At 39.4% G+C, this 26974-nt stretch overlaps 1 protein-coding gene across 1 annotated transcript in view; it reads left to right on the top strand.

The window, feature by feature from the left end:
• Positions 1–26974, top strand: part of LOC136872660 (putative ribosome-binding factor A, mitochondrial) — a 111477-nt gene that overhangs the window by 32478 nt on the left and 52025 nt on the right. Inside the window, exons 3-4 of the mRNA XM_067146471.2 lie at positions 6772–6940; positions 25171–25310. Coding sequence (XP_067002572.2) covers positions 6772–6940; positions 25171–25310 — 309 coding nt within the window. The remainder of the gene's footprint in view (positions 1–6771; positions 6941–25170; positions 25311–26974) is intronic.

The raw sequence follows: 26974 nt of genomic DNA, 5'->3' as shown, positions 1-26974 counted from the left end.
CTTTACTATCCAACCGCCTCCCCGTTCTCACCTCAGATTTCACAGGCAGTACTGACATAACCTCCCCTGCGAACCATGTGACCTTGCCGCAGTGGGGAGGCTTGCGTGTCCCAATGAAGCAGATAGCCGAGCCGCAGGTGCAACCATATCGGATGGGTATCTGTTGAGAGACCAGACTAAGGAATGCTTCATCGAAAGGGGGGTAGCAGCCTGTCGGAAGTTGCAAGGGTGGCAGTCTGGATGATTGACTGATATGACCTTGTAATAATACTCAACATGGCTTAGCTGTGTTGATACTGCTACACAGCTGAAAGCAACGGGAAACTACAGCCGTAACTAACTCCCGAGGACATACAACTCTCTCTGTATGACTGATGATGGCTTCCTCCCGGGTAAAATATTCCAGAGGTAAACTAGTCCCCCATTCGGATCTCTGGGTGGGGACTACACGAGAGGGGGCGATCATCAGGAAGATGGATACTGACATTCTGCGAGTCGGAGCATGGAATGTTAGAAGTTTGAATCGTTGTGGTAGATTAGAGAATCTGAAAAGGGAGATGGATAGACTATAGATGTAGTTGGTATAAGTGAAGTACGTTGGCAGGAATAACAGGATTTTTGGTCAGGCGACTACCGAATTATCAACTCAAAATCAAACAGGGGAAATGCAGGAGTTGGTTTAATAATGAATAAGAAAATAGGGCAGCAGGTAATCTACTACGACCAGCCTAGTGAAAGAATTATTGCCGTCAAGATAGACACCAAACCAATGCCCACCACAATAGTGCAGGTCTATATGCCTACTAGCTCAGCGGATGATGAGGAAGTCGAAAGAATATATGAAGAGATAGAAGATTTAATACAATATGTAAAAGGTGACGAGAATCTAATTGTGATGGGAGACTAGAATGCAGTGGTAGGCCAAGGAAGAGAAGGTAATACAGTAGGAGAATTCGGATTGGGAAAAAGGAACGAAAGAGGAAGTCGGCTGGTTGAATTCTGCACTGATCATAATTTAGTCCTTGCCAATACTTGGTTCAAACACCACATACGACGGCTGTATACGTGGACGAGACCTGGAGACACTGGAAGGTATCAAATAGACTTCATTATGATTAGGCAGAGATTCAGAAACCAGGTGTTGGATTGCAAAACTTTCCCAGGACCAGACGTGGATTCTGACCACAACTTGTTGGTCATGAAATGCCATCTGAAGCTGAAGAAATTGAAGAAAGGAAAGAATACAAAAAGATGGGATCTAGACAAGTTGAAAGAAAAGAGTGTGAGGGATTGTTTCAAGGAACATGTTGCAAAAGGTCTAAATGAAAAGGCTGAAGGAAATACAATAGAGGAAGAGTGGATAGTCATGAAAAATGAAGTCAGTAGGGCTGCTGAAGAAATGTTAGGAAGGAAGAAAAGATCAACTAAGAATCAGGAGATACTAGACCTGATTGATGAACGACGAAAATACAAGAATGCTAGAAATGAAGAGGGCAGAAAAGAATACAGGTGATTAAAGAATCAAGTGGATAGAAAGTGCAAGGTAGCTAAGGAAGAATGGCTGGAAGAGAAGTGAAAGGATGTCGAAGGTTGTATGGTCCTAGGAAAGGTAGATGCTGCATACAGGAAAATCAAGGAAACCTTTGGAGAAAGGAAATCTAGGTGCATGAATATTAAGAGCTCAGATGAAAAGCCACTTCTAGGGAAAGAAGACAAAGCAGAAAGATGGCAGGAACATATCCAACAGTTGTATCAAGGTAAAGATGTAGATAATTTGGTTCTGGAGCAAGAAGAGGCTGTTAATGCTGATGAAATGGGAGACCCAATTTTGAGGTCAGAGTTTGACAGAGCTGTGAGCGACCTAAATAGGAAAAAGGCACCTGGAATTGATGACATTCCCTCTGAATTACTGACTGCCTTAGGAGAAACCAGCATGGCAAGGTTTTCCATTTAGTGTGTAAGATATATGAGACAGAAGCAGTCCCATCCGATTTTCATCAGAATGTTGTTATACCTATTCCCAAGAAAGCCGGTGCTGACAGGTGTGAAAACTACCGCACCATTAGTTTAGTATCTAATGCCTGCAAAATTTTAACATGTATTATTTATAGAAGAATGGAAAAACAAGTTGAAGCTGAGTTAGGAGAAGATCAGTTTGGCTTCAGAAGAAATGTAGGAACACGTGAAGCAATCCTGACTTTACATCTGATTTTAGAGGATCGAATCAAGAAGGACAAGCCCACGTACATAGCATTCGTAGATCTAGAAAAGGCATTCGATAATGTTGATTGCACCAAGCTATTTAAGATTCTGAAGCTGATTGGAATCAGATACCGAGAACAAAGAATTATCTACAATCTGTATAAAAATCAGTCTGCAGTAATAAGAATCGAGGGCTTTGAAACAGAAGCAGCAATCCAGAAAGGAGTGAGGCAAGGCTGCAGTTTGCCCCCCTCCTTTTCAATGTTTACATAGAACAGGCAGTAAAGGAAATCAAAGAGGAATTTGGAAAGGGGATCACAATCCAAGGAGAGAAAATCAAAACCTTGAGATTTGCCAATGATATTGTTATTTTATCTGAGACTGCAGAAGATCTTGAGAAGCTGCTGAATGGTATGGACGAAGTCTTGGGTAAGGCATACAGGATGAAAATAAATAATTCCAAAACAAAAGTAATGGAGTGCAGTCGAACAAAGGCAGGTGATGCAGGAAATATTAAATTAGGAAATGAAGTCTTAAAGGAAGTAAATGAATATTGTTACTTGGGTAGTAAAATAACTAACTATGGCAGAAGTAAGGAGGACATAAAATGCAGATTAGCACAAGCAAGGAAGAGCATTCTTAAGAAAAGAAATATGCTCACTTCAAACATTGATATAGGAATTAGAAAGATGTTTTTGAAGACTTTTGTGTGGAGCGTGGCATTGTATGGAACTGAAACATGGACGATAACTAGCTCAGAAAGAAAGAGAATAGAAGCTTTGGAAATGTGGTGTTACAGAAGGATGCTGAACGTGAGATGGATAGATCAGATCACGAATGAAGAGATACTGAATCGAATTAGCAAGAGGAGATCGATTTGGCTAAATTTGACAAGAAGAAGAGAGAGAATGATAGGACACATCTTGACACCCAGGACTTGTTCAGCTGGTTTTTGAAGGAAGTGTTGGTGGTAAGAATGGTAGGGGTAGACCAAGGTATGAGTATGACAAGCAGATTAGGGCAGATGAATGATGCAATAGTTACGTAGAAATGAAAAGGTTAGCACATGATAGGGTGGCATGGGAAGCTGCATCAAACCAGTCTATGGACTGATGACTCAAACAACAACAACAACAACAACTGACATAAACAAGATATGGAAAGACTGGAAAAAAATTATTTCAATGCATAAAAGAAACCACACCAATAGTAAATATAACCAGCAGATGGAAATCCCCATGGATTACCAAGGAGATAGTGCAAGAAATTCGAAGAAGGGACCGCCTGTACCAGAAATGGAAAAGAAATCCAACCGATTTTGAGTGGGAGAGATACAGGCTGACTAGGAACAAGGCTAAAAAATCCATCAGAGATTCCTACGATTCTTACATCCACAGTCTCAACATCGACTCCAAGGAACTCTGGGCTTTTCTCAGAAGTAAAGGTTGCAACAGAGCTCCATGTGTATTTAAACATAATGGTACAGCAGTCTTCACACCACAAGAAATTGCAGACACCTTCAACAGGAAATTTAAAAGTAACTTCTCTGTCACTACTGAGGAAGAGAACATTCTATATTCAAGGACAACATCTACCCCTCTCTTCCCTCTAACCAACCTGTATTTCTCAACAAATGAAGTAAAGGAGAGCCTTCTGAAAACATGACCCCATGCCGCGACCGGGCCGGACCGAGTGCCAGCAAGAATTCTCAAGAATTGTCCAGTCGCCTTGGCACCCACTCTTTGCGCTCTCTTCAACTATTCCATTAATACCTGGTCTGTACCTGTGGAGTGGAAAGAAGCTAACATAGTGCCGGTTTTCAAAGATGGAGCTAAGGAAAATGTAGATGATTACCTCCCAGTTTCTGTAACATTAGGGGTCTGTAAATGTATGGAACATCTAGTTGCTAAATGTATGTTGGATTTTCTCAAGGAGAGAAATCTGTTGAACTCAAACCAGCACGGCTTCATTCCGGGAAAATCCTGCACAACAGTTTTGACAAAATTCATTGATGACTGGCAGTTCTCTTTGGAGCAGACTGATGTCTCACAAATAGACTGTGTGACTCTTGACTGGAGCAAAGCTTTTGACCAGGTGTCACATCAAAGACTTCTGTTAAAACTTAGCAGCTACGGCATTCAGGGTAAACTGCTGTCATGGTTGAGGTCATTTTTGGTGGGTCGAATACAATGTGTTGTGTATGGAGGAGCCAAATCAGACCAAACCACAATTACTTCTGGAGTAATTCAGGGCAGTGTGATAGGGCCCCTCCTGTACACGATTTATGCTCTCAACTTACCGGATTGTGTAAATTTGACCATGGCGCAGTATGCCGATGACACAGTCATTTACAGAGCCATGAAAAACAGTGATGATATTGTACAATTCCAATCGGATCTGGATAGTATAGCTCTGTGGTGTGAGGTAAATAAAATGTATATAAATATTGTAAAATATATAAGACTAAGCAGAGCTAAACAACCACTCCTGAACCTACCTACTCTATGTGGAATCAACTGCCGACTTCTAACTCCATCAGACTGCTCGGTATTCACATTACGGACAATCTGAAATGGAATAAACACGTGGAGGAAGTGAGGTGTAAGGCATATAGAGTGCTAGGTTTCGTCTGTAGATGTCTCTCGAGAGGAAGAAGTAAAGCCCTACGAATGGCTTATATTTCCCTAGTGCGGCCCATACTACTATATGGCCTTCCTTCCTGGCATCCAACGACAACGGAAAATATGAGGAAACTCGAGGGTATCCAGCAACGAGCAGAACGTTTAATTAACAAACACATCCCCTTAAACACAGCCAGGTCATTGCCACCAGTGAACTCGTTATATACACAAAAAGACGTAGCCTTCCTTAGGAAATCCCTGACAGTCAACACACACCTCTCCCCAATTACCGCTCTGTTAAAAGAGGCCAAGGAGTTACTCTTGTCCCTTCCTTCGCTAGAACAACCTCATATTTAAATGGGTTTTACGCAAAGGCTGTTCGTACCTGGAACCTTCTACCATCTGAGGTAAAGCTGCTTCCTCTTCCTCACTTCCTCCGCAAAGTAAAGAAAATTTATATGTAAATAGAAACCCATATGCGATGTATATAACTTGTATAAAGTAGAATTGCTAGAAGGATGGGTGCAAGTACAGGTGTATGTGGGCGAATGTGTATGCGTGCGCGTGTGGGAGTGGGAGTGGTTGTGAATGAGTGTGTATACAGGGGTATGAGTGAGAGTATAAATGGCTGGGTCTTCTTACTCTAATATTTTCAGGGTAAATCAAGATAATTATTATTCTAAGTGTACAGTGTTTGGAGTGTACATATGTAAATTTAAAATAGTCTACATAAGTTTATATGTAAATATTCAGTACATGTACATTTTAAGGAAAATAAATAAATAATAATATAACTTTAGTTATGTATTATTTTTCGATAGGACCACTAATAATATAAATATTTGAGAATTCAATTTTAGCCCTTCCCCTAAACTACCATTTCACTCACTGTGAGTAAAATTATTTATAGCCTAGATTGTAGTTTCTATTCCCCTGACTTCATATACTGATTTTCAGTAAATTATCTTCAGCTGTTTTCTTGTGATGCGTGTACATACGTACATACAGACAGACAGAAATTACTAAAAAGTGGATTTTGACCTTGTTACTATGGACATGACCGATACGTAAATACCATTCTTTTCAAATTCTGAGCAATGTACAGACAAGACTCTTATTTTATATATATATTTTCCTACATATTTGGGCAATTTTTAGGTCCTAAACACCCAAACCCTAGTCTCACCATATCTCTTCCATTTTCCCAATGTTTTTGTTTTTCCATTAACTGCCTCATACTAAAGGTAGGGTCTAATGTTGATCTCCATTTAGAAAGCTATATTGCTCTTGTAATTGTCCTTCAACCTTTCTTCTCATTCTCTTTTCTAGTACACTTTCAAATAAGTTATATTTTCTACCTTAGATACGAGTGTGATTCCTCGATAATTGTTGCAAATCTTCTTGTCCCCCTTCTTAAATGTGGGTAGTATTATTTCAAATACATTATAATATAATAAGAGTGATTGCATAATTTATATCCTGGTTTTTGGCTGTCAGATTAATGACAATCCTAGTTATGAACAATGAGTGAAAGAACTGACAGTCTTTCTTGAACTTCTCCACAGTGTTCATATGGTGTAAGGGCAAATTATGCTGTTAATGGTAATTCATCCATCAGATGGGATTTTAAGTTTTGAACAGACCCCTTGGTGTTACTTAGCATGCATAGGCTATGTGCCTACACCAGATTTAACCATCTCCCTACCTCATCACCACTACCACCACCACCACCATCCCTCCGGATGTGCAGGACGCCCAAGGGTTTCACCTGCACCAGCCCTCTCCTGAGTCCACATGCAGTCAATCAATCTACTGGTAATCTTTAATTTGAAAAGTGATGTAGATCATAATATGTATCAAGAGAAGTGTTCCCTTCTTTCTTTTTTTTTTTTAATATTCAAGATCCTTACTTTATTCATTATTTTAAAATGCTATGGTTTATTTTCAGGTTAAAGTCTCCCCTGATTACAATATTATCAATGTATATTGGCTGGCCAAAGGAACAGAAGATGATGTGACAACTGAGAAGATTTTGTCTGATGCTGCCTATTCTCTAAGGCATGAACTGTCTCAGCTTCATGTGATGGGAGTTGTTCCTAAGATAAAATTTGTTAAAGGTGAGGATTTTAGATGTTAATGAAAATTAAGTAAGCATATTTAGAAAGATAGGAACATGAATGGGATTGCATTATCAGGTAAACACAATAATAGATCAGTGGGAGAGGGAGAGAAACAGAGAGAGTAGACTAGGACAAACATGAAAACATATATATATTATATGGCATATGGGTTTTAGTGCCGGGAGTGTCCAAGGACATGTTCGGCTCACCAAATGCAGCTCTTTTGATTTGATACCCGTAGGCGACCTGTGCATCGTGATGAGGATGAAATGATTATGAAGACACCCAGCCCCCATGCCAGCGGAATTAATCAACGATGGTTGAAATTCCCGACCCTGCCGGGTATTGATCCCAGTACCCCTGTGACCAAAGGCCAATACGTTAACCATTTAGCCATGGAGCCAGACATGAAAAAATAAAAGGACAAGGACTCCTTATCCTGATATGCTACTGTGTGAACAAAGATGTGCCCTCCCTTAATTAATCCCAGTTTTTTCACATCCGTTTCTTCTCAGCTCCTGGCAAGCTTCTTTCTTCATCAGAATGGTGAGCTACACTCATTGATGCCCCATCATGAGTCTTGATGTGGGAAGTGTAGGATAAGAAGAGAGCTGGATAAACACAGGAAGAGGAAAGAGACCTAGTCATGTTCCTTTCTTCGTATATATGACCTGATTTGTCACTTGTTTATTCCTTTCCATTACTTAGAATACATATTTGTTACAGCTAATATTTCAGTGATTCCCCCCCCTCCCCCCCTTTTTTTTTCATTACCTTTTTGAATATAGACACTATATCATAACCAACTTTGAATTCAGGAAATCTGTTAAGAATGTGCAAATATTCAGGAATTTTTTGATGATACAGATCACTATCTGATCTGTAACGAAGTATCCCTAGGCCTAGGATAGATAAAGTGAAATATGTCTGCAGACAAACAAGGGTAGAGAAACTCCAGGACAAGGAAATTAGACAGAAGAACAGGAATATGAGTAACGAGAAGTACCAAATAATAGACAGTAAGCAAGTTCAGGATATAGAGAGAGAATGAGTGGCATACAGGGATGCTGTAGTAGAAACAGCAAGAGAATAACTGTGTATAGTGAACATCTTGGTGGAATGATGAAGTGAGGACAGAAATGGTTCCAAGCAAGGACTGACACAGACAGGGAATTAGATGTGGATGAAAGAAACAGAGTGAGAAAAATGTTGAATCAGGAAGAAGTCATGGGAAGATTTCGTTAATAGCCTGGAAAGACTTGGTCAAGTAACAGAGAAACCTTTCTGGACAGTAATAAAGAATGTTAGAAAGGGAGTGTTTTGGGTAAATCAGGTGAACTTATAGTAGATTCTAGTAAATGTACAGACAGGTGGAAGGAATATATGGAAAATCTTCTCAGCGTAAAAGGAAATCGTTCTGTTGATGTTATGAACAACCGAGCTCATGGAGATGAGATGATCGAATTAGAACCATGAGAATACTTGTAATTAGTACCACCACGTGAGGAACACCATGGGTCACTTTTACTTGCCGGAATCACCCTCCGGTGGGCGCGCGGCCACACTCAGTGCGGCAAATTCGTTTGTTTTCACTTCGCTGATGAACGTAGTTATTTCCTGCCTTGCGAGCCAGGGTATGCTATATTCATTATATTACCACTAGGTTTCAACTCAGCCGATCGTTTATCTGCCTCTTATAAGTCATCTGTGGGTTGTAGAAGTTGACAGGTACCATGACGCTGCACTGAGTGAAGTGGGCACCCACTCCCATAACAATTTCTTTTGCACTTGATGTAAGACGTGTTTGCTCCGTGTGTGCTAGTTTTATAGTTCATGCATCTCATCCATTGTGATCTAAGTATTATTTGTATAACTCTTCTCGCTGTGAACATTCCAGTATTATTTTCCACACCGGCAAATATGTTTCACATCGATTTCATTACCGTAAATATAGATTAATTTGTGAAAATTTAAATTTATAATTCCACCTTTACAATACTGTAATTGTCTTTATTGAAAAGACTGCATTAAACTATACTCCTGATTCATGTTTCGTCCTCTTACGGGACATCTTCATTTACACATACAAACATTGAAAATAGGGCGAGGACACATTGAAATAAGTGAATAAAATGTCTTTCGAACTTGTGACGCGGCATGTTGGCGTCTTGTCAATCTTGAATGTTAAAATGGTGCAGCATGAACATGAAGCATGAGGTCCAGTTAAAACACAGATTAAAATGTTGTAATATGCATAGAATTGCCCAATTAAACATGAATGGCTGTGCGAATAAAATTATATGCATATCTATATATATATAAAATAAGAGTTTTGTCTGTACATTGATCAGAATTTGAAAATAATTGTATTTCTGTATCGATCATGACCAAAGTAACAAGGAAATGCACTTTTTACTTTTCCGTAATGTCTGTCTGTCTGTCTGTCTGTCTGTCTGTCTGTCTGTCTGTCTGTCTGTCTGTCTGTCTGTCTGTCTGTCTGTCTGTCTGTCTGTCTGTCTGTCTGTCTGTCTGTACACACATCACGAGAAAACGGCTGAAGAGAATTTAACGAAAATCGGTATGTAAAGTCGGGGGATGAGCCACAGCAATCTAGGCTATAAATTATTTTATTCACGCTGAGTGAAATGGTAGTTTAGGGGAAGGCCTAAAATTTAATTCTCAAATATTTATATTATTACTGGTCGTATCGATAAATACTACATAACTAAAGTTATATAGAATTAAATTTCAGATCATTAATGTCTTAGCCGAGCTGAGTGGCTCAGACGGTTAAGGCGCTGGCCTTCTAACCCTAACTTGGCAGGTTCGATCCTGGCTCAGTCCGGTGGTATTTGAAGGTGCTCAAATACGACAGCCCCGTGTCGGTAGATTTACAGGCACGTAAAAGAACTCCTGCGGGACTAAATTCCGGTACCTCGGCGTCTCCGAAGACCGTAAAAGTAGTTAGTGGGACGTAAAGCAAATAGCATTATTATTATTAATGTCTTATACATTTTTACCGTACCGGCTATAACACAGATATTCATAAATTTGTATTTTTGTTGCTAAGTCCATATCAACGCTGAACCACGAGAAAATGGGTTAACAGAATTTAATGAAAATTGGTATATAGAGTCAGGGAATAAGAAACTACAGTTCAAGCTATAAACATTTTTGTTCACCCTGGATAAAATTGTAGTTCAGGGGAAGGCACGCCTAAAATGTAATTTTTAAATACCGGTACCTATGTTATAGGTCCTATCGAGAAGTAATACATAACAAAAGTTATAGAGAATACAATATCCGATCATTTATATTTTATTCGGTTTTACAGTACCGACTATGATAAGAGCGGTATTTCAGAGTCGGAAGACAACTAAATGTGAAGGCCTACAATATCGAAAGCGCATAACTTTGATCAATAATAACATTACATTGACCATTGTTTGTTGTGATGTTCTTTGTCCTCGTCGCCATAAGACCTATCTGTGTCGGTGCGACGTAAAGCCCCTAGCAAAAAAAAAAAAAAAAAAAAAAAAATGTTCTTTGTCCCTTATACTGCTACTCAACTCTGATAGATGGGATTACTGCTGCGTACAGAGTATAACAGCCTGACTGAATACTGGCGGGAAATAGCTAGAGAGTTAGGAAACTTTCTTTTTTAGCATGTCATTCCTCTGGTTCATACAGTTTCTGATTCTGTTGGTATGTAACACACAGCTTCATCATAATATTCCAGCTATTCGGTTCCTACACTGACACGCTATTCTGAATGAGCAGTGTGCCCAGTTAAGGCAGAGGCTCACATAGTAGTAGTAGTAGTAGTGTTTTTTTTTTTTTTGTTATGGCAGGGGAAAATCTTTTCAAGACACCACTCTGTGTGGGAGTTGGATTTTCACCAACTAAAAACCCCTGCCCTCTTCTCTCAGCCCATTCTGGAACTGCTTGACGGCATGACATCAGAACGGAGTGATGTATATTATTAAGTTCTTCCTTTCTCCTTCATCCCCATAATGCTTGTCGCCATTGCCTTTACTGTGTTCCAGGCAAGCGGGCTCTCCAACATAATCTGAACCAGATTCCCTGGCGTGAGTCGTCGGCCAAGTTGTTGGCAGGCTTTCGTTCGTTCTTCTTCCATCGAACACAGTAGAAAAAAGTGTGTTCTACTGCATCCCTTGGGGCCGATGACCTTCGATGTTAGGCCCCTTAAAAGAACAAGCATCAGCTGTATCCCTTTCAGAACAGTACCGACAACCATCTCCCTGCATCTTTCCCATCTTCATGGCGTATACGCCAAATCTTCCATGTCCTGTCAGGATTTGCGACAGATAGTAATCTACCTGCCAATGTCTACATTTAAGCCAGCCTCCTATGTCGGGTATTAGCTTTTTTGTCCATTGGCCAATATCGGTTGTGCCATCCCATCAGTGTTGCCAGTCTAGTAAGAGTTGGTTCCTCAAGGCTTTCTTTTCTTCAGCAGATATAGTCGCACCCCTTTCATGCCAAAGTTTTCTCTCTACAACGAGGAGGGCAATGGGAATACTGGCAGCTACAACTTCTAAAGCTGCTGTCGAAACAGTACGATATGCACAGGTAACTCTGAGCGGCATCTTCCTCTGTACTCTTTCCATAGCTCTTCGGTGAATCTTCCTCCTGAGTGCATTGTGCCAGATAGGTGCAGCATAAAATAAAATGGAATATACTGCAGAGCACATAATCTGTCTCTTAACTGTTCTTGGTCCCCCGATGTTAGGCATAAGTCTAGCTAATGCCGATGCCTTCTTCTCTGCCTTTTGGGTTACTGCCTTCACATGTACATCAAATATGCAATTTCTGTCAATAAGAACCCCAAGGTATTGTACAGACTTCCCTGGGATAAACACTTTGTCATTTAATAAGAAGCGGACATTTTTCCAATTCCTGGAACCTTTCAAAATTACAGCCTCAGTCTAATGTGGAGCCAGTCTCAATTTATTATTTACCATCCAAAGGTTAACTCGTCTCAGTGATTCATTTAGTCGAAAGGTCAGTTCTTCTATTTTCTCTACTATTACCACTATTGCAAGGTCATCTGCATAACCGATAGATGTTGTCCCTTTTGTCAGCTGCAGGCGTAAGACGCCATCATATAGAATGTTTCACAAGGTGGGTCCTAGGACAGATCCCTGTGGAACGCCAGCACTCATTTCAAGGTCTTCTAAATCATCAAGGCGTATTCTTCGTCCTTTGAAGTACTTAACAATTATTTGTTGTAGATACCGAGAAATGTTCATCCTACAAAGTTCTCTCAAAATAATGCTCCAAGAAGCAGTGTTAAAAGCATTTTTGACATCTAGCATTATCAAAACAGCCCATTTCTCATTGCTTTCTGCCTGTATTGAATCACCCTCTCAATAGCTTGGGTTGTGGTTCTGCCCTTTCTAAATCCAAACTGGTTCAAAGAAAGTCCTCCCTGTTGTTCAAATTCTTTCTCCAGTCTCGTTTTAATCAATCCTTCGTAAAGTTTGCTCAAGGTGTTTAATAAGCAAAGTGATTTGTACGCTGATGGATCTAATGATAGTTTGCCTGCCTTCAGTAAGAGCACTAGCTTGGCTACTTTCCACTCATCAGAGAATTTACACTTTTTTTAGTAAATCATTGAAGACTGATAAGATCCAACCAGGCGCCACCTCAACAGCATACTTGATGGCTTCTGATGGGATTCCATCTACACTTGGTGCCTTACCAGTCTTCATATTGCATGCTACCTCTTGTAACTCAACCACAGCAAAACGGTTATGCAACACTAAAATCTGATTCCATTTCAAGTCTGTCATTAGTACAAGGAAACAACTCCATTGCTATGGCTTTCTTTCTATCAGCTGGGAGCTGAACTGGTACCCTGTTGATTATTCGACCAGTCACTATCTTATATCCCGCCACCCAGATATCACTGTCCAGATCTTCGCATAGCTTTTGCCAGAGATTTCTCTTAGAATCCTTTATTAGTTTCATTAGTTGCCTCTTTGATGCCTTATAGTCATCTTCTAATTGTATTAAGTTGACCTGGCTGATTTTTTTCTAGATCTTGTAAGAATTTGTCTCTTGCGATTGCAGTCTTTCCTTTGCATGTCTATTTCATTGTTCCACCAGTAAGGGACACGTGTTTTATATTTTGTTGATCCTCTCAATCAGCTGGTCCTACAAGCATCTTTAAGAACAGCAGTTACATCTTTTAGAGTATGTTGCACTGTATCTACAGTTTGTGACATCCATTCGATTGCAATTTTAAAAATTTCCCAGTTATAATTCCACACTGTTTTCGTGATATCATTAAGCTTCTTCAATCCCTTAACTGGAAAATAAATGAATCGATGGTCGCTGAGAGATTCATCTTCCATAACCTCCCAGTCAACAATGCATGATGCTATACTCTGCATTGAGCAGGTGACGTCTATGAAAGACTCTGAGCTCCCTCTGGAAAAAGTTGGTAAGATTGCAGTGTTATGAACCACCAAGTCTAGGGTCACTATCCATTCTGCCCAATATTCTCCCCTACGATCTGCATTTGGTACCCCCCATAGAGGCAACTTGACATTTAGGTCTCCCAGAATGATACATTCAATACGTCATACAGTCCTGAACTATTACATCTACCTCAGCTTTGAAAATATCAAAAGGGATGTTAGGAGAGATATAACAACAATAAATCTGACATTGCTGAAGTTAAATACACAAATATCCTTCTTCTGCCCTTATGCTTAGCACCTCCAACTTATCATTTAAAAAATATGCAGCTACATCATATCTTTTGTCCGTGAACCAACCACCTTCAGCTGCTCGCCTTCTGTTTGGCTCGCTAACAAGTCTACTTTCTTTTCCAAGGCTGTCACATACATAATGTCTGGCTCCATGGCTAAATGGTTAGCGAGCTGGCCTTTGGTCACAGGGGTCCCGGGTTCGATTCCCAGCAGGGTCGGGAATTTTAATCATCATTGGTTAATTTCCCTGGCACGGGGGCTGGGTGTATGTGTTGTCTTCATCATCATTTCATCCTCATCACGACGCGCAGGTTGCCTATGGGAGTCAAATCAAAAGACCTGCACCTGGCAAGCCGAACCCGTCCTGGGATCTCCTGGCACTAAAAGCCATACGCCATTTTATTACATACATAATGTCATGACTGTCGGGTTTCCTCATGAGATTCGCCTGCAGTATGTCCATTAATGGTCGTTTAAATTCAACTTCCTTGCCTCTAATGTTAACTTCCTGTAAGTAGGGCATTTCATTTGATCTGAGCGGTGGCCCTCCACTTGGCACGTGGCGCAAAACGAATCATTCCCACAATCCTTCGCCAAATGGCCTTCTTGTCCACAATTTAGACAGCTCCATGACCGGTCATCCTTAACGTCGCAGTGTGGCGCTTTTATGTCCAAATCCAAGACATTTAAAACACCTTGCAACTGTAACTCTTTCCTTCACCATACAGGTTGCCCATCCCTCATTTATTTTCTTTTTCTTTAACAGTATTTTCGATGGTCCGTTGGCAAGATTACGGTTGCATTCAGATTTCTGAACCTCCCCGGTCTTACAGACATAATATTGATCTGTGATTCTTCAACAGCAGCTTCTAAGGAGAGTGCTGCTCTAAGATAGTTTTCATTTAAATCCGGATCCATACCGTACACTAGAATTGTTGTCTCTTTCCTCTTTGTTGAAACCTCTATTTCCTTGACATTTTTAGTTATCTCACGTTGTAATACGTCAGCCTTTCCTTTGCCTTCTACAGTAAGTATAAGGTCATCCTTTGCTGTTTTCCTTATTCGTTTTATTTTAACACCAATTTTTTCGATGTTTACTCCTTCCTTTACTGTTTTAAGCAATTCGGCATATGTTTTGCCCACAGCTTTGCACATAACTGTTTCCTGAGTATTATCATTTAAGGATTTCTTTTTCGATGTTAACCCCACAGAAACAGCCTGTTTTACCTGTGTTTTACCCGATTCCAAGGACCCTATTTCGATATCACTCTTACAAAACATCCATTCCAAGATTTTCCTTGTGTAATTCCGATCAAGGGTATCCGGGATAGTTATCAGCACCTTATTTCTTGCATGAGTCTCAATTATCTCCCTTCAGTGGATGAGACATGAATACAGGCTCTGCATGTCATTTACTCATACTGATTAAATGAATATAGTATTACATACACATATCGCAGCTTCTCCCGCTCTCCTCCTTGACTCGTGTAGGTTTGCGTAACAATGCGCAGGAATTCCGTCTTGCCTTCCTACAGATTAGAGTTCAGCAAGTCAGAGATTTCTGAATGCATATTCTTCATGCTTCACATAATTCCATCCTCCTCTGTAAGATGTTTGGGATTTACAACCATTGATATATCACAATCAGACAATTTCCCTATATTTCCAGAGATGACGTGCGTGTTACTGTAAACACAGTCAGGCTATTCCTTATCCAATAGCTTCGCAAACTCGTCAAAGCACGTAACTTCCAAGAGGGTCTGCTCTATATCTAGCACTCTATCACTGAATTGCGCCTGTGTCCCAACATCACAGGTTATTTTCTTACTAGAGGTAGAGCCCTGTTCCAAATCACTCCTAGCCTTCGGATCTTTATTCATATCAAATTGTTCCCATTGCCATGAACGACTACGAATTATTTCTGCCATTTGTCCCATTTCTTTAATACTTTTCTTTATCTCCGCTTTGATATTAGGAGTCATCTTAACTAATGCTAATAAGTCTTCACTATACTTGACTAACTTCTCGATTTCTAGTCGCATCTCTTCTAATCCTACTCTTTGGTTTGTAGTCTTCGTACTCTGTAGTTCCATGGTTACATCCAGCTCCTCATCCGACATAGAACCTCTTTGGTTTTCTACATCTATTTCAACCTCTTTGGATTTGACATTGCTATTCTCAATACCTCTACTCTCTTTTCTCTTTGAGAACATGATCTTAAATCATTTAAAGGAATATAAATGACCTATTTACCTTGTCAGAAAAGGGATGCCTCTTTAACTCTTCAAAGAGAGATAATACCACGTTCTGAAGGGCAGCACTTCCACTTATAATCGCAATATATTTTATCCATACACAGCCTTTAAAACACCACTTAATTAAGCAAATACGCGGAGCACTAAACAACACCAGCCATTCAATAGCAGCACATAAGTAGTAGTGGTAGTGGTAGTAGTAGGATGAGTAGTAGTAGTGGTGGTAGTAGTAGTAGTATGGCCCGGTCTAGAGTTACAATTTAGACCTTTTCCAAATTATAGCACCACAATTCACAAAATAACTCAAAATTCAACCCTGAAAAGAGCCGTTTCTTGAGAAGAGCTTCATCCTCTTCACTTTTATTAAATTCTACATTCATTTTCAAAATTAGCAGTGAAGAGGGGGTTTCCCCTCTGGCTTGGAGGAAAAATTTGCCTCCAAGTCAGATAGATTTTTCCGTCGCCAGTGTATTGAATTGAGATTTTCCAACTCATTGGGTACTCCTAGGAAACAAATTAGTAAAAGGGCATAGTTTTGCCCTGGGATTCACCGCTATTCAACTCCTCCCCCCCAAAAAAAGAGGTAGAGTGTTCACGGATCACGGGTGTCTGCGTACTGGTCATTCCAGCTTTGGAATTTTGGACTGTTAGATCGGCAACGTAGTACTGTTCATTAAAAGTGAGAAAATGTGTGGTTATTCATTTGATCGAGTATTTCATATGAAAGCATTGCTTTTACTCGCGCCATTCCTACTGACGTCATAGTGTTACCGAGGTAACGTTTTTAGCCTTCCTCATTTATGTTTTGGACTGGCTATTGCTGTGGAAATTAGTGTCACATCATGCTTACTTTTCAAACTAGTTTTCTACCACTACTTTTAAGTTTTTAGAGGCCATACTCCTAATTTATTATTTCTACTTGCTTAAGACACACTGTTTATTTTAACTCGGGAACTGGTTGTGTTTCTGGTATTCTGTGCCAAACAGCGGTGGACTAATATCTGCCTTCTGCGTAGGTGTGCACGACTGCTAACCGTGCCTTTGTCGCAGGCCAATCAGTGCTAGCGAGGATTGTTACGTAACGGACCTCTCTGTCTGGCTTGTAGTAGCCATTGTCTCTTGGAAACTATCATGGCCGAGCAGAAGCATGTTTCATTGTGCCTCTAGGCTAGCAATCAATGGATTACGGTTAAAAGGAATATTGTGCGAGGATGTTGTTCATCCTCAAGAACTCCATTTCTTTTTTAATACTTTTTTTTACTTCCTTCCTGTGGATTAAGTATGACTGCAGCGGATAAATTATTGCGAGTATGTAACAACATGTCACTCCAACATGGATTCTACATTGGAACTGTAAGTTTTCTTTTCCTCATCAAAATTTTCATCATCAAAGGCTCTGCTAGCTACAAACAGGCTGTAGATATTCTTCTTAGGACTGAAAGACTGATTCCATGTTTCCACACTTGGTTTGTAAATTAAGTCAAACTACGTAGTTATACACATTTCACCCACTGATATAATGTACGATGCAGGTTTTCTAAATGTGCAAGAAACCAACATTGCTGCGACTTGACGTAAATATACTTCTCTGAATGTGGTCCGTTGGAAATCTTCTTTAAAAAAAAAAAAGTTTTATTGAAAATTCTCCCACTGAAGAAAGAAGGGTTTCTTACTTGTAAAATTTAAAAATGCTTACTCCCAAATTTTGGTTTTGTGTTATTACTTATGTTTAATGTAATGTTCTCGGGAGTAACGTGGTGTTTGGTTATGATGCTAATGAATAGTTTTATGATTAGTGTAATGCCTGAATGAGTTCCCACAAGCGTTTATTTTAAATTTTTGCTCCCTAATGGATTCTATTTCCTTGGGATTGTTATCCTTTCTCTTTATTTAATCTGTTTATTGGAGTTTCATTATTCTTGATTCTCTTCTGTTCTTTCTCGTATTCCATTATTGTGGGTCCTTTGGGATTGGTGCACTGTAATTTTTGCCTGCACCATTGGTACTGAGGGACTATGGAATTAAGGGTAGATTATTGAAAGCAAACAAAAGGATTTATGTTGACAATTGGGCTACAGTGAGAATTGATGGTAGAACGAGTTCTTGGTTCAGGGTACTTATAGGCATTAGACAAGGCTGTAATCTTTCACCTTTATTTTTCATAGTTTACATGGATCTTCCACTGAAAGGTATAAAGTGGCAGGGAGGGATTTAGTTAAGTGAAAGTGGAGTAAGCAGCTTGGCCTAATCTGATGACTTGGTCTTCATGGCAGACTGTGTTAAAAGCCTGCACTCTGATAGTTTGGAACTTGAAAGTAGGTGCAGTGAATGTAATATCAAAATGAGTATTTTCAAGACTAGAATAATATCATTAGGGAAGAAACCTAAGAGGGTTGAATATTAGGTTGGAAATACAAAACTGGAACAGGTGGATCATTTCAAGTATTTAGGATGTGTGTTCTCCCAGGATGGTAGTATAGTGAGATTGAATCGAGGTACAGCAAAGCTAGTGCAGGGGAGCTTGCAGTTGCGATCAGCAATGTTTTGTATGAAAGAAGTCAGCTCCCAGACAAAACTATGTTTACTCCGGTCTGTTTACAGACAAACTTTGCTATGTGGGAGGGAAGGCTGGGTGGACTCAGGATATCGTCATTGCCGGGACAAAACCTCCTATGTGATAATAATTTTGGAGATATACTGACCCACAGCACATACGTTATGAAGAGCGAGAATGCCTTGACAGTATTCACACAATATTGCACCTTAGATGACAGAACCTTACTGACCAAAGTTCTAAGCTAAAATATTTCACATATGAGGTTTCTTCCCGGCAGCGACGATATGTTATTCATAAGTTAGAATTAGCAGATATGAAAGTAACGAGAATGATCACTGGTAAAAACAGGTGGAAGCAATGGCAGGAGGTTATGTAGAATTGGGAGATATGAGGATGGAAAAGAACAAGGAAATCATCTTTGTATTTTTGGATTTGGAAAAAGCTTATTATACAGTTAAGAGAAAACATGTATGGGAATGCCTACTGAAAAGGAATGTACCAAAATTATTAATTAACAAGATAAAAATTTTGTATCATGAGAGTAAAAGAAGTGTACAAGTGGGGAGTGGTGACAAACGTTTTATACAAAAAAGGTCTCAAACAAGGAAGTGCACTGTCACCATTATTGTTTATTATATTGAGGGATGAAATCATAAAACGTGTAAAACAGAGTATCAGTAGTGATGAAGTGAATGGTATTTGCAGATGATGTGGTGATTCAGGAAAGGGAGAAAAGGACGTACAAAAGAGACTGGACGTTTGGAATGAAAATCTGAAGGAGTTTGGAGTGGTTATTAGTAAAAAGAAAACTGTAGTCATGCACTGTGGAAAAGAGGAAAAGAGAAGGCAAGTGAACATAGATGGAGAACGGTTAAATAATGTAGAACAGTTTACATATCTGGGTTGCATTATTAATGGAAGTAATGAAATCAACGCTGAAATTAATAACAGACTTACTAAAGGTTCAACATTTTATCATCAAGTCAGAGAGCTTTTATGGGATGACAGAGTACCCAAGAGAATGAAATTAACATTATATAAACAGTATTTCATACCAATTGTAACGTACGGACTAGAAACGCTGGTAACTAGTAAGAGACAGGATAGTAAGATCCAAGTAGTAGAAATGAAATTTTAAAGAACATTGGTTAAAAAGACAAGAAGAGATAGAATTCAAAATATTAAAATCGGAGAAGAGCTAAATATAGAACCGTTAGTACAGAATGTACAGAAAGCAAGACTGAGATGGTTCAGACATGTAAAAAGAATGGGAAAGGAACGGGTAGCAAGAAGGGAATTGGAAAGAGAAGTTACGGGAAAGAGACCGGTCGGAAGACCGAGAAGAAGGTGGATGGATCAGATTTGGAAGGACGTTAGAGAAGCTGGATTGAATGTGGCGGAAGTAATGGAGCAGGAAACATGGAAGGACAGAAAGGAGTGGAGGAGGCTTGTTATCCACACCCAGGCGACTGGAGTAGGACATTGATGATGATGAGGAGGAGGAGATAAGAGCTAAGTTAGGAATAAACTCAATAGATGAAGCAGTACACATAAACCAGGTTCACCAGTAGGGTCGTGAGAGTCAAATGGAGGAGGATAAGTTACCTACAGGGAATAATGTACTCGGTCATGGAGAGTAAGGTAAGTAGAGAGAAATCAAGACAGTGATGATGGTTAGACGTGGTTTCTTATGATTTAATGATAAGTGATATGGAACTAAATGAAGCCTCAGAGGTACTTACAAATAGAGGATTGTGAAGGCATTTAGTCAATTCACAGAAGTTTGCGACTGAATGCTGAAAAGCATAACAGTCTATAGAGAAAATGTATGTATTTGTGTGTGTGTTGAGTATAGACCTATAGAAAGGATATTTTTTTATTCTTTTATTAAAGATAAACTTGAAATGTGACTTAATGATGCACCAAGAATTATGTCAATGTTTTAAAAATATGGTAAATGTATGATAGTATTTTTTTTTTTTTTGTACATTGGTTTGTGCAATAAATTCTCAATTCTGTGATAAAAACTAAAGGTGTTTTCTAAATTTCCTTTGGTGATGTTTATTATTATTCATTCATTCATATCATTTTTGCCCTTATGGACAGTGTTGGAACTCGAATATCTCATGATGACACAATTTTAACTTCTTTCCCTTCTTCCTCTTCTCTTCCCAAAATCTCTTCATCCTTTGGCTGTGCTCCTGTTTCCTTTGTTCTGTCCACAATGTTCCAGTCTTCTTCTCATTTACTATAAATTTTGTATTCCTAAATTTGTTTCTGAATTATTTTTCTGTCTCCTATCATTTGCCTGTTGATCCCCACCTGCCTTAAGTCTTCCTCTATTTCATGATACCAGTTTGTTTTCTTGCTTGAACTGTTTACTACATCAGAGATTTTCTTTGTAAGTCTATTGCTGTCCATTCTCTGTATGTGCCCATAGAAAGTTAGTCTGCGTTTCCCGATCATGTCTGTGAGTCTGTCAGTGTGCTGGTACAGCTCTTCGGTAGGTCGTTTCATCCATATGCCATCTCTGTGTATTGGTCCAAATATTTTTCTGAGAGTTTTACGTTCTATTTTTTCTGCCTCTATGATGCCTGATGCCCCTCCTTGTCAGACACCTGTGTGTATCTGAAAGGGTTCCAAAATTTCTCTCATGAACTTGATCTTGAAGGTGGTGTCTGTAAGCGCCTGTTGTATAAATGCTCTGGTTTTTCTGTCAATGTTATATTCTTCCAGTATGTCAAAGAGTGTCTGTCTGTCTGTCTGTCTGTCTGTCTGTCTGTCTGTCTGTCTGTCTGTCTGTCTGTCTGTCTGTCTGTCTGTCTGTCTGTCTGTCTGTCTGTCTGTCTGTCTGTCTGTCTGTCTGTCTGTCTGTCTGTCTGTCTGTCTGTCTGTCTGTCTGTCTGTTTTTAAAGTCCACAAAGGTAACTACAGTGTTTCTTGTTTGTCTGACTTTCAAAAGTGTTCTCAAGTTCCAGATCTGTTCGATGCATGATCTCCCTTTTTTGAAGCCTGCCTGGTATTCCCCTCTTTATGGATCTCCTTGTGGTTCTAGCCTGTATAACCTTAGAGAAAATTTTGTACGCAACTGGTACTAGCGAAATACCTCTGTAATTTTTTGGATCTGATTTATCACCCTTTTTGTGTAATGGATGGATTAATGCACATTTCCATTCCTCTGGCGCTTTCTCTGTGACCCAAATTTCTGTGATAATCTTATGGATATTTTTGGTGAATTTTTCATCTTGGAGCTTCCAGATTTTGGCAATAATACCATCCTCTCCTGCTGCTCTGTTATTTTTCATTTGTTTTATGAGTTCCTCTATCTCTTCTATTGTGGGTGGAGTAGAATCGGGGTTGGCTGTAGTTTTTTGGAATGTTAGTTTTTCTGTGGGTTTCTTACAATTAAGAAGTTTATCAAAGTAATGTTTGAGAATTTTACATTCTTTCATATTTGTTTCCAGGGATCCACCTCTTCTTCGGAAGCAGAGGCTAGGAGGTTGATAGCCCTTAATATTTTCTTTGAAAGTTCTGTAAAAATTTTGTTGTGTTATTTCTCTTGAAATTTTCCTTAATTTCTTTTTAGCCTGTTATTGTTGAATGCTCGTTTTTCTCTTCTGATTTCCTTCGATAATTGTTTCTGAACTAAGTGAAATTCCTTCCATGTTTCTGATGTTCTGTTACTGCTGAACTTCTCCCATGTTTATTTTCTTCTCTCAATGGCTTAATCACAAATTGCATTCCACCATCTATGTTTTCGTTTTCTAGGAGGTTATCACCCAGCGCATTGCCTTCTGAACTGTCTTCGCAAGATCTGTCCAAGTGTCTGTTGAATGCCTATGATTTTTTTAACGACTGTATCCCTGTTTATCTTCAAGTATTCCAGATCAGGTTTGATTATTTTGTTTTACGTTGTCTTTTTCTGTCTTCGGATTGGCCCAGTCTTAACTTGTAGTAAATAATGATCAGACTCAAAGAATCCTTTACGCGTTCTGACATTTATTATTATTAATATACCCAGTCTCGAGAGCCAAGAATAATGGCCGAGATGATTCATCGTGCTGATCACACGTCACCTCGTAATCTACAGGCCTTCGGGCTGTGCAGCAGTTGCTTGGTAGGCCAAGGCCTTTTGAGGGCTGTTGCACCATGCGGTATGGTTTGGGTTTTGTATTATTATTGTTATTATTGTTCCTGTTGTTGTTGTTGTTATTATTATTATTATTATTATTATTATTATTATTATTATTATTATTATTATTATTATTATTATTATTATCATTATCATTCCGGGGTATCTGTGGAACGCAGAGGTGAAAGAAGGTGCTGAGATGAATGGGTCTAACTACAAAGTCAAAGTTAATTTAAAATTTTAACAAAGGTTATATTTTCAGAAGAAATAACAAAATTATAACAACTTTTCACTTGATGAAATAACAATTTGGAAACAAGACTTAGAGAGATCCAAGATTTCAAAATTTTAACACTCTTGGGCTAAAAGCCCCTAGTTTTACAATTTTGAGCTCCGAGCTCAACATTACAAAACACTAATTTGTTCAAAGGGCAGAAATCCCTTAACACATGGAGCACTTGCTCCTAATTACAATATCGAGCCTCCCAGAGGCATTCTTACAATACTCGAAAAGAGCTGAGGTGTTCTCAGTGTTCCCAGCCTACGCAAGGCAACACAATGTGAAAATCTAGTAATTACTGGCCTTACAAGGCACTTTTTACAAATAGCAATCTTATTACACAGAGATATCTAGTACCCAACCTACGGAGCCTTAGTGAAAAAGAATAGGTTCAATAAACAGCCCAAGTACAAGTGGAATGGAGTCAAAGATTGAGCTCCCAAAGAGAAATTTAAAAACTTATAGGGCTCTTGGCCAACGAAACAGGGGCTAATCCCAAACTACTGAGGTTGCTCGGATGGAGATAACTTGAATACATATTAAAAACAAATACGGTACCTCAAACCAAGATGAAGGGAAGCTCGAGAGGGTGTATCACTCTCTATCCCTGATTTACAGTTAAAGATTTTATGAAATTTTTACATAAGCCGGCAGAAAATTACATTTTAGAGAAGGTGGTTACATATTAAAGTTTCGGACCTATCCCTCGGGTTCAACTGCGGAGCTGGCAAAAGGTGAAGATGTTAAGTGGCCATACCTTGTCGAAGTACTGCTGCCTGATAAAGAGGCACCTCCCGCCTCCTGCTTCACACACACACACTTAGTTAGATGTTGATCAAATGGCCAAGAGACGTGAAAATCCGCAGTTTATAAATCCTCGGGGAAGGTTCGAGACCTTTCATGAATAATCAACACACCCACAGAATTTTATTGGAGGATACAAAAGTTACACACAAAATCAAAGAAGAAATATGTGATTGGTTGGAAATTATTTACAGAAATTCTTGATTGGTTGGATACAAAACAGGCGGAAAGAAAAGATAAATATTGCCAACCCAAAAATGGATGAACGAAATTTAGTAAAGAAAAACTTATGAATACAAAATTTCTTCAAAAAGGTTCTTCCATTTTGCACCAGGGTGCATGATCAAAGTTTGTTAGTAGTGAGATCTGTTGCTGAAAGTCCAAACTTCTTGATAAATGGTAAACAAAACGCGTATAATTTTATACAGTACGGGAAACTTCAAAATAACCAAAATATTCGGTAGTGACATCTTCTGAGGAATAGTTTAAGTAGGTCAAGTTTCAAGTTCAGTGTTTCTCCTGTAGAGAAGGTTTTATTAGGCGCAACATTTAAATGTGCGGCGTAGAGTTGTACCTCCCAGTACAATTATTATTGTTGTTGTTGTTGCTGTTGCTGATGTTGTTGTTGTTGATGATGATGTTGTTGTCGTTGTTGTTGTTGTTGTTGTTGTTGTTGTTGTTGTTGTTGTTGTTGTTGTTGTTGTTGGAGAGAGAGAGAGAGAGAGAGCCATTGAGACATTTCTGAGAAAGGAAGTGGGGAAAACTAGTTTATTGCTGACATTGATGGGGAGATATCATGAAGTTAGTTACCTCTAAGGATAAGGAATTTGAGAATATGGGTTTCAGTCACGTGAACATAACAAGTGAATATCTAACCAATGATTGCAGAAGTGAGGGGATGTAGAATGTAAACTACTCCAAGCGATGAAAGCTTTTCTGAAGAAGAGAAATTGTTCATGTTTGGCATAGCAAGAATGCCATCTCAGTACACCTGGTTATTTCTTGAATACCAAAAACACTATGTCATTCAATTTAACATGATAATGAGAGGTATGTGACACCATGTCCACCAGTAAGTAAAAAAACAAATAACCTTAAATATAAAGCATCATGATACATAATGTACATGGAGTTAACTGGTTTGTTACGATAATGCTATAAATAGGCAATAAAATTAGGGGAGAACAAAGTCAAACATCTTCAAACTGCTCTCCTATAAAATCGAGTAAATGTGACAGTGTCCTATACCTCCAAGGTACAGCTATGTGCATCAAAAAGACATTTTTGTAGAGTGTAACATGGTATGGAAGTAAAATATGCTCAATAACATCAAACTAGTCTGTGAACTGGCGACCATAACATTGTCTAGTGCAAATTCTTGTTAAACTGCTTTTAGCTATAGTATGTCTCTGAGAAATGGCATGACATTTTATCTGAATCTTTGTTTTTCTCTTTACAGACAAACAGTATGCAATTATTGCAGAAGTTGACCATCTCTTGGGTAAAGCAGATTTTGGAGATGAGTATGAACCACTTGATCCAGCGTCATACCTGAAATCTGAGTTTACATTGTCTGGCTCAGTTCTACCTCATGTGCAGGTAACAGCTTTTGAATTCAACTCTCTTGAAATTGAAATAGAAAGAACGACTGAAATAGGGTGATGGTGGTTTTCAAAACTCTCTAGTATTGTTCGATCCATGGTGATGTTGGTTTGGAAGTTTTGTCGACTGATCCCAGCGAGGCATTTTGCATGGCTTTCATTCTGTAATTTAAAACAAATTTTCTCATTCTACACTGAAATAAACCCCACCAAACTGGCCCCAATGTTTGGGAAGCCAGACTCTGCCTGTTACAAGTCGGGAAAAAGGGCAAGTGATAGAGGAGTAACTCCTCTTTAAAAAAACCTTGGTCCAGCTGACCCGGCTGGCGGTCCCATGTAAGGGTCCCTTGCCAGGGTTATGGTGAAAACCTCAATGGCAGTGAAGGCCGAGAAGAGGGACTTCAGAACGGTGGAACTGGCGGAAGAGGCAACCCTCCTGTTCTGGGTAAATAGAACAAGAACTGCTGCCTTGCAGTAGAAGTGGGAACTTCAAAGGCTAAGGGGAAAAAAAAAGACGACAGAAAACCAGCTTGGTGCCTCAGGCTTAAGATGGCAGCCCTGTCAAGGCACTCGGAAGCAATGGGTTAATCACTCCACCTTCTTAAGTAATCTTATTATAGAAACTGAAGCGAAATTACAAAACAGGGCGGATAACCTGATGACGACCTTTGGCATGAAGGGGATAACAAAAATTGATTTCTGGAATGTGAGGACCTTGAGGAAGAAAAGCAGACTGAAAAAGTGACACGGGAAATGAAGAACTATGGTTGAACATTCTGGGATTAAATGAAGAGAGGTGGCCAGGATTTGGTGAGATACAAACAACAGATGGAATTACATTTCTATATTCTGGTGGTGAGGACGAAGAGCACAGGGAGGGAGTGGGGTTGCTGCTCAGTAGAAATGCAATGAGAAGTCTTATGGAGTGGAAGCTGATTTCTAGTAGACTACTGACTGGTAGGTTCAAGACCATGATCAGTAATGTGACCATTATCCAATGCTATGCACCTACAGAACAATCGCAGCTGGAAAGAAAGGAAGAATTCTACCAAATGTTTGGAGATGCCACAATGCAAGAAAGTAAGAAGGATATTCTCATAGTTATAGGAGACAACGCGAAGGTTGGCTAAAAAAATAAAGGATTGGAGCACATCATGGGTATACACGGTCTTGGCGAGATGAATGAAAATGAGACTTGGTGATAGGTGGCACGGTGTTCCCGCATAGGCGGTGTCACAAGGTCACAGGGGTGTCTCCTGATCAAGTTGTGGAAAACCAAATTGATCACATTGCGGTGAGCAGGAGGTTCAGAAGAAGTTTGGAAGAAACTAGGAACAAGAGAGGAGCAGACATTGGCAGTGACCATCATCTTGTTGTCGCCAACTTCCGTATAAAGATTGTGGCAGTTCACCAATAGTTTAACACTCGGCACAAGAAATTTGATGTTGGTAAGCTAAAGAATTGGCAGATGTTGGAACAATTTCAACTGGAACTTAACAACAGATTCCAGGTGTTGGATTATGAGATACAGAAGAATATGGAGACTGTATGGAGTGAGGTAAAGAACATCTTTGTGGAAACAAGTAAGAAACAGTTGTTCAAAAACTACCTTATCAGACCTGGGACAAGATAAATTACAGGAAGGAGATAAAGGCCAAGCTA

Source organism: Anabrus simplex, chromosome 4, assembly GCF_040414725.1.
Source record: "Anabrus simplex isolate iqAnaSimp1 chromosome 4, ASM4041472v1, whole genome shotgun sequence".
Lineage (NCBI taxonomy): Eukaryota > Metazoa > Arthropoda > Insecta > Orthoptera > Tettigoniidae > Anabrus > Anabrus simplex.
This window is presented reverse-complemented; position numbering and strand designations above follow the sequence as displayed.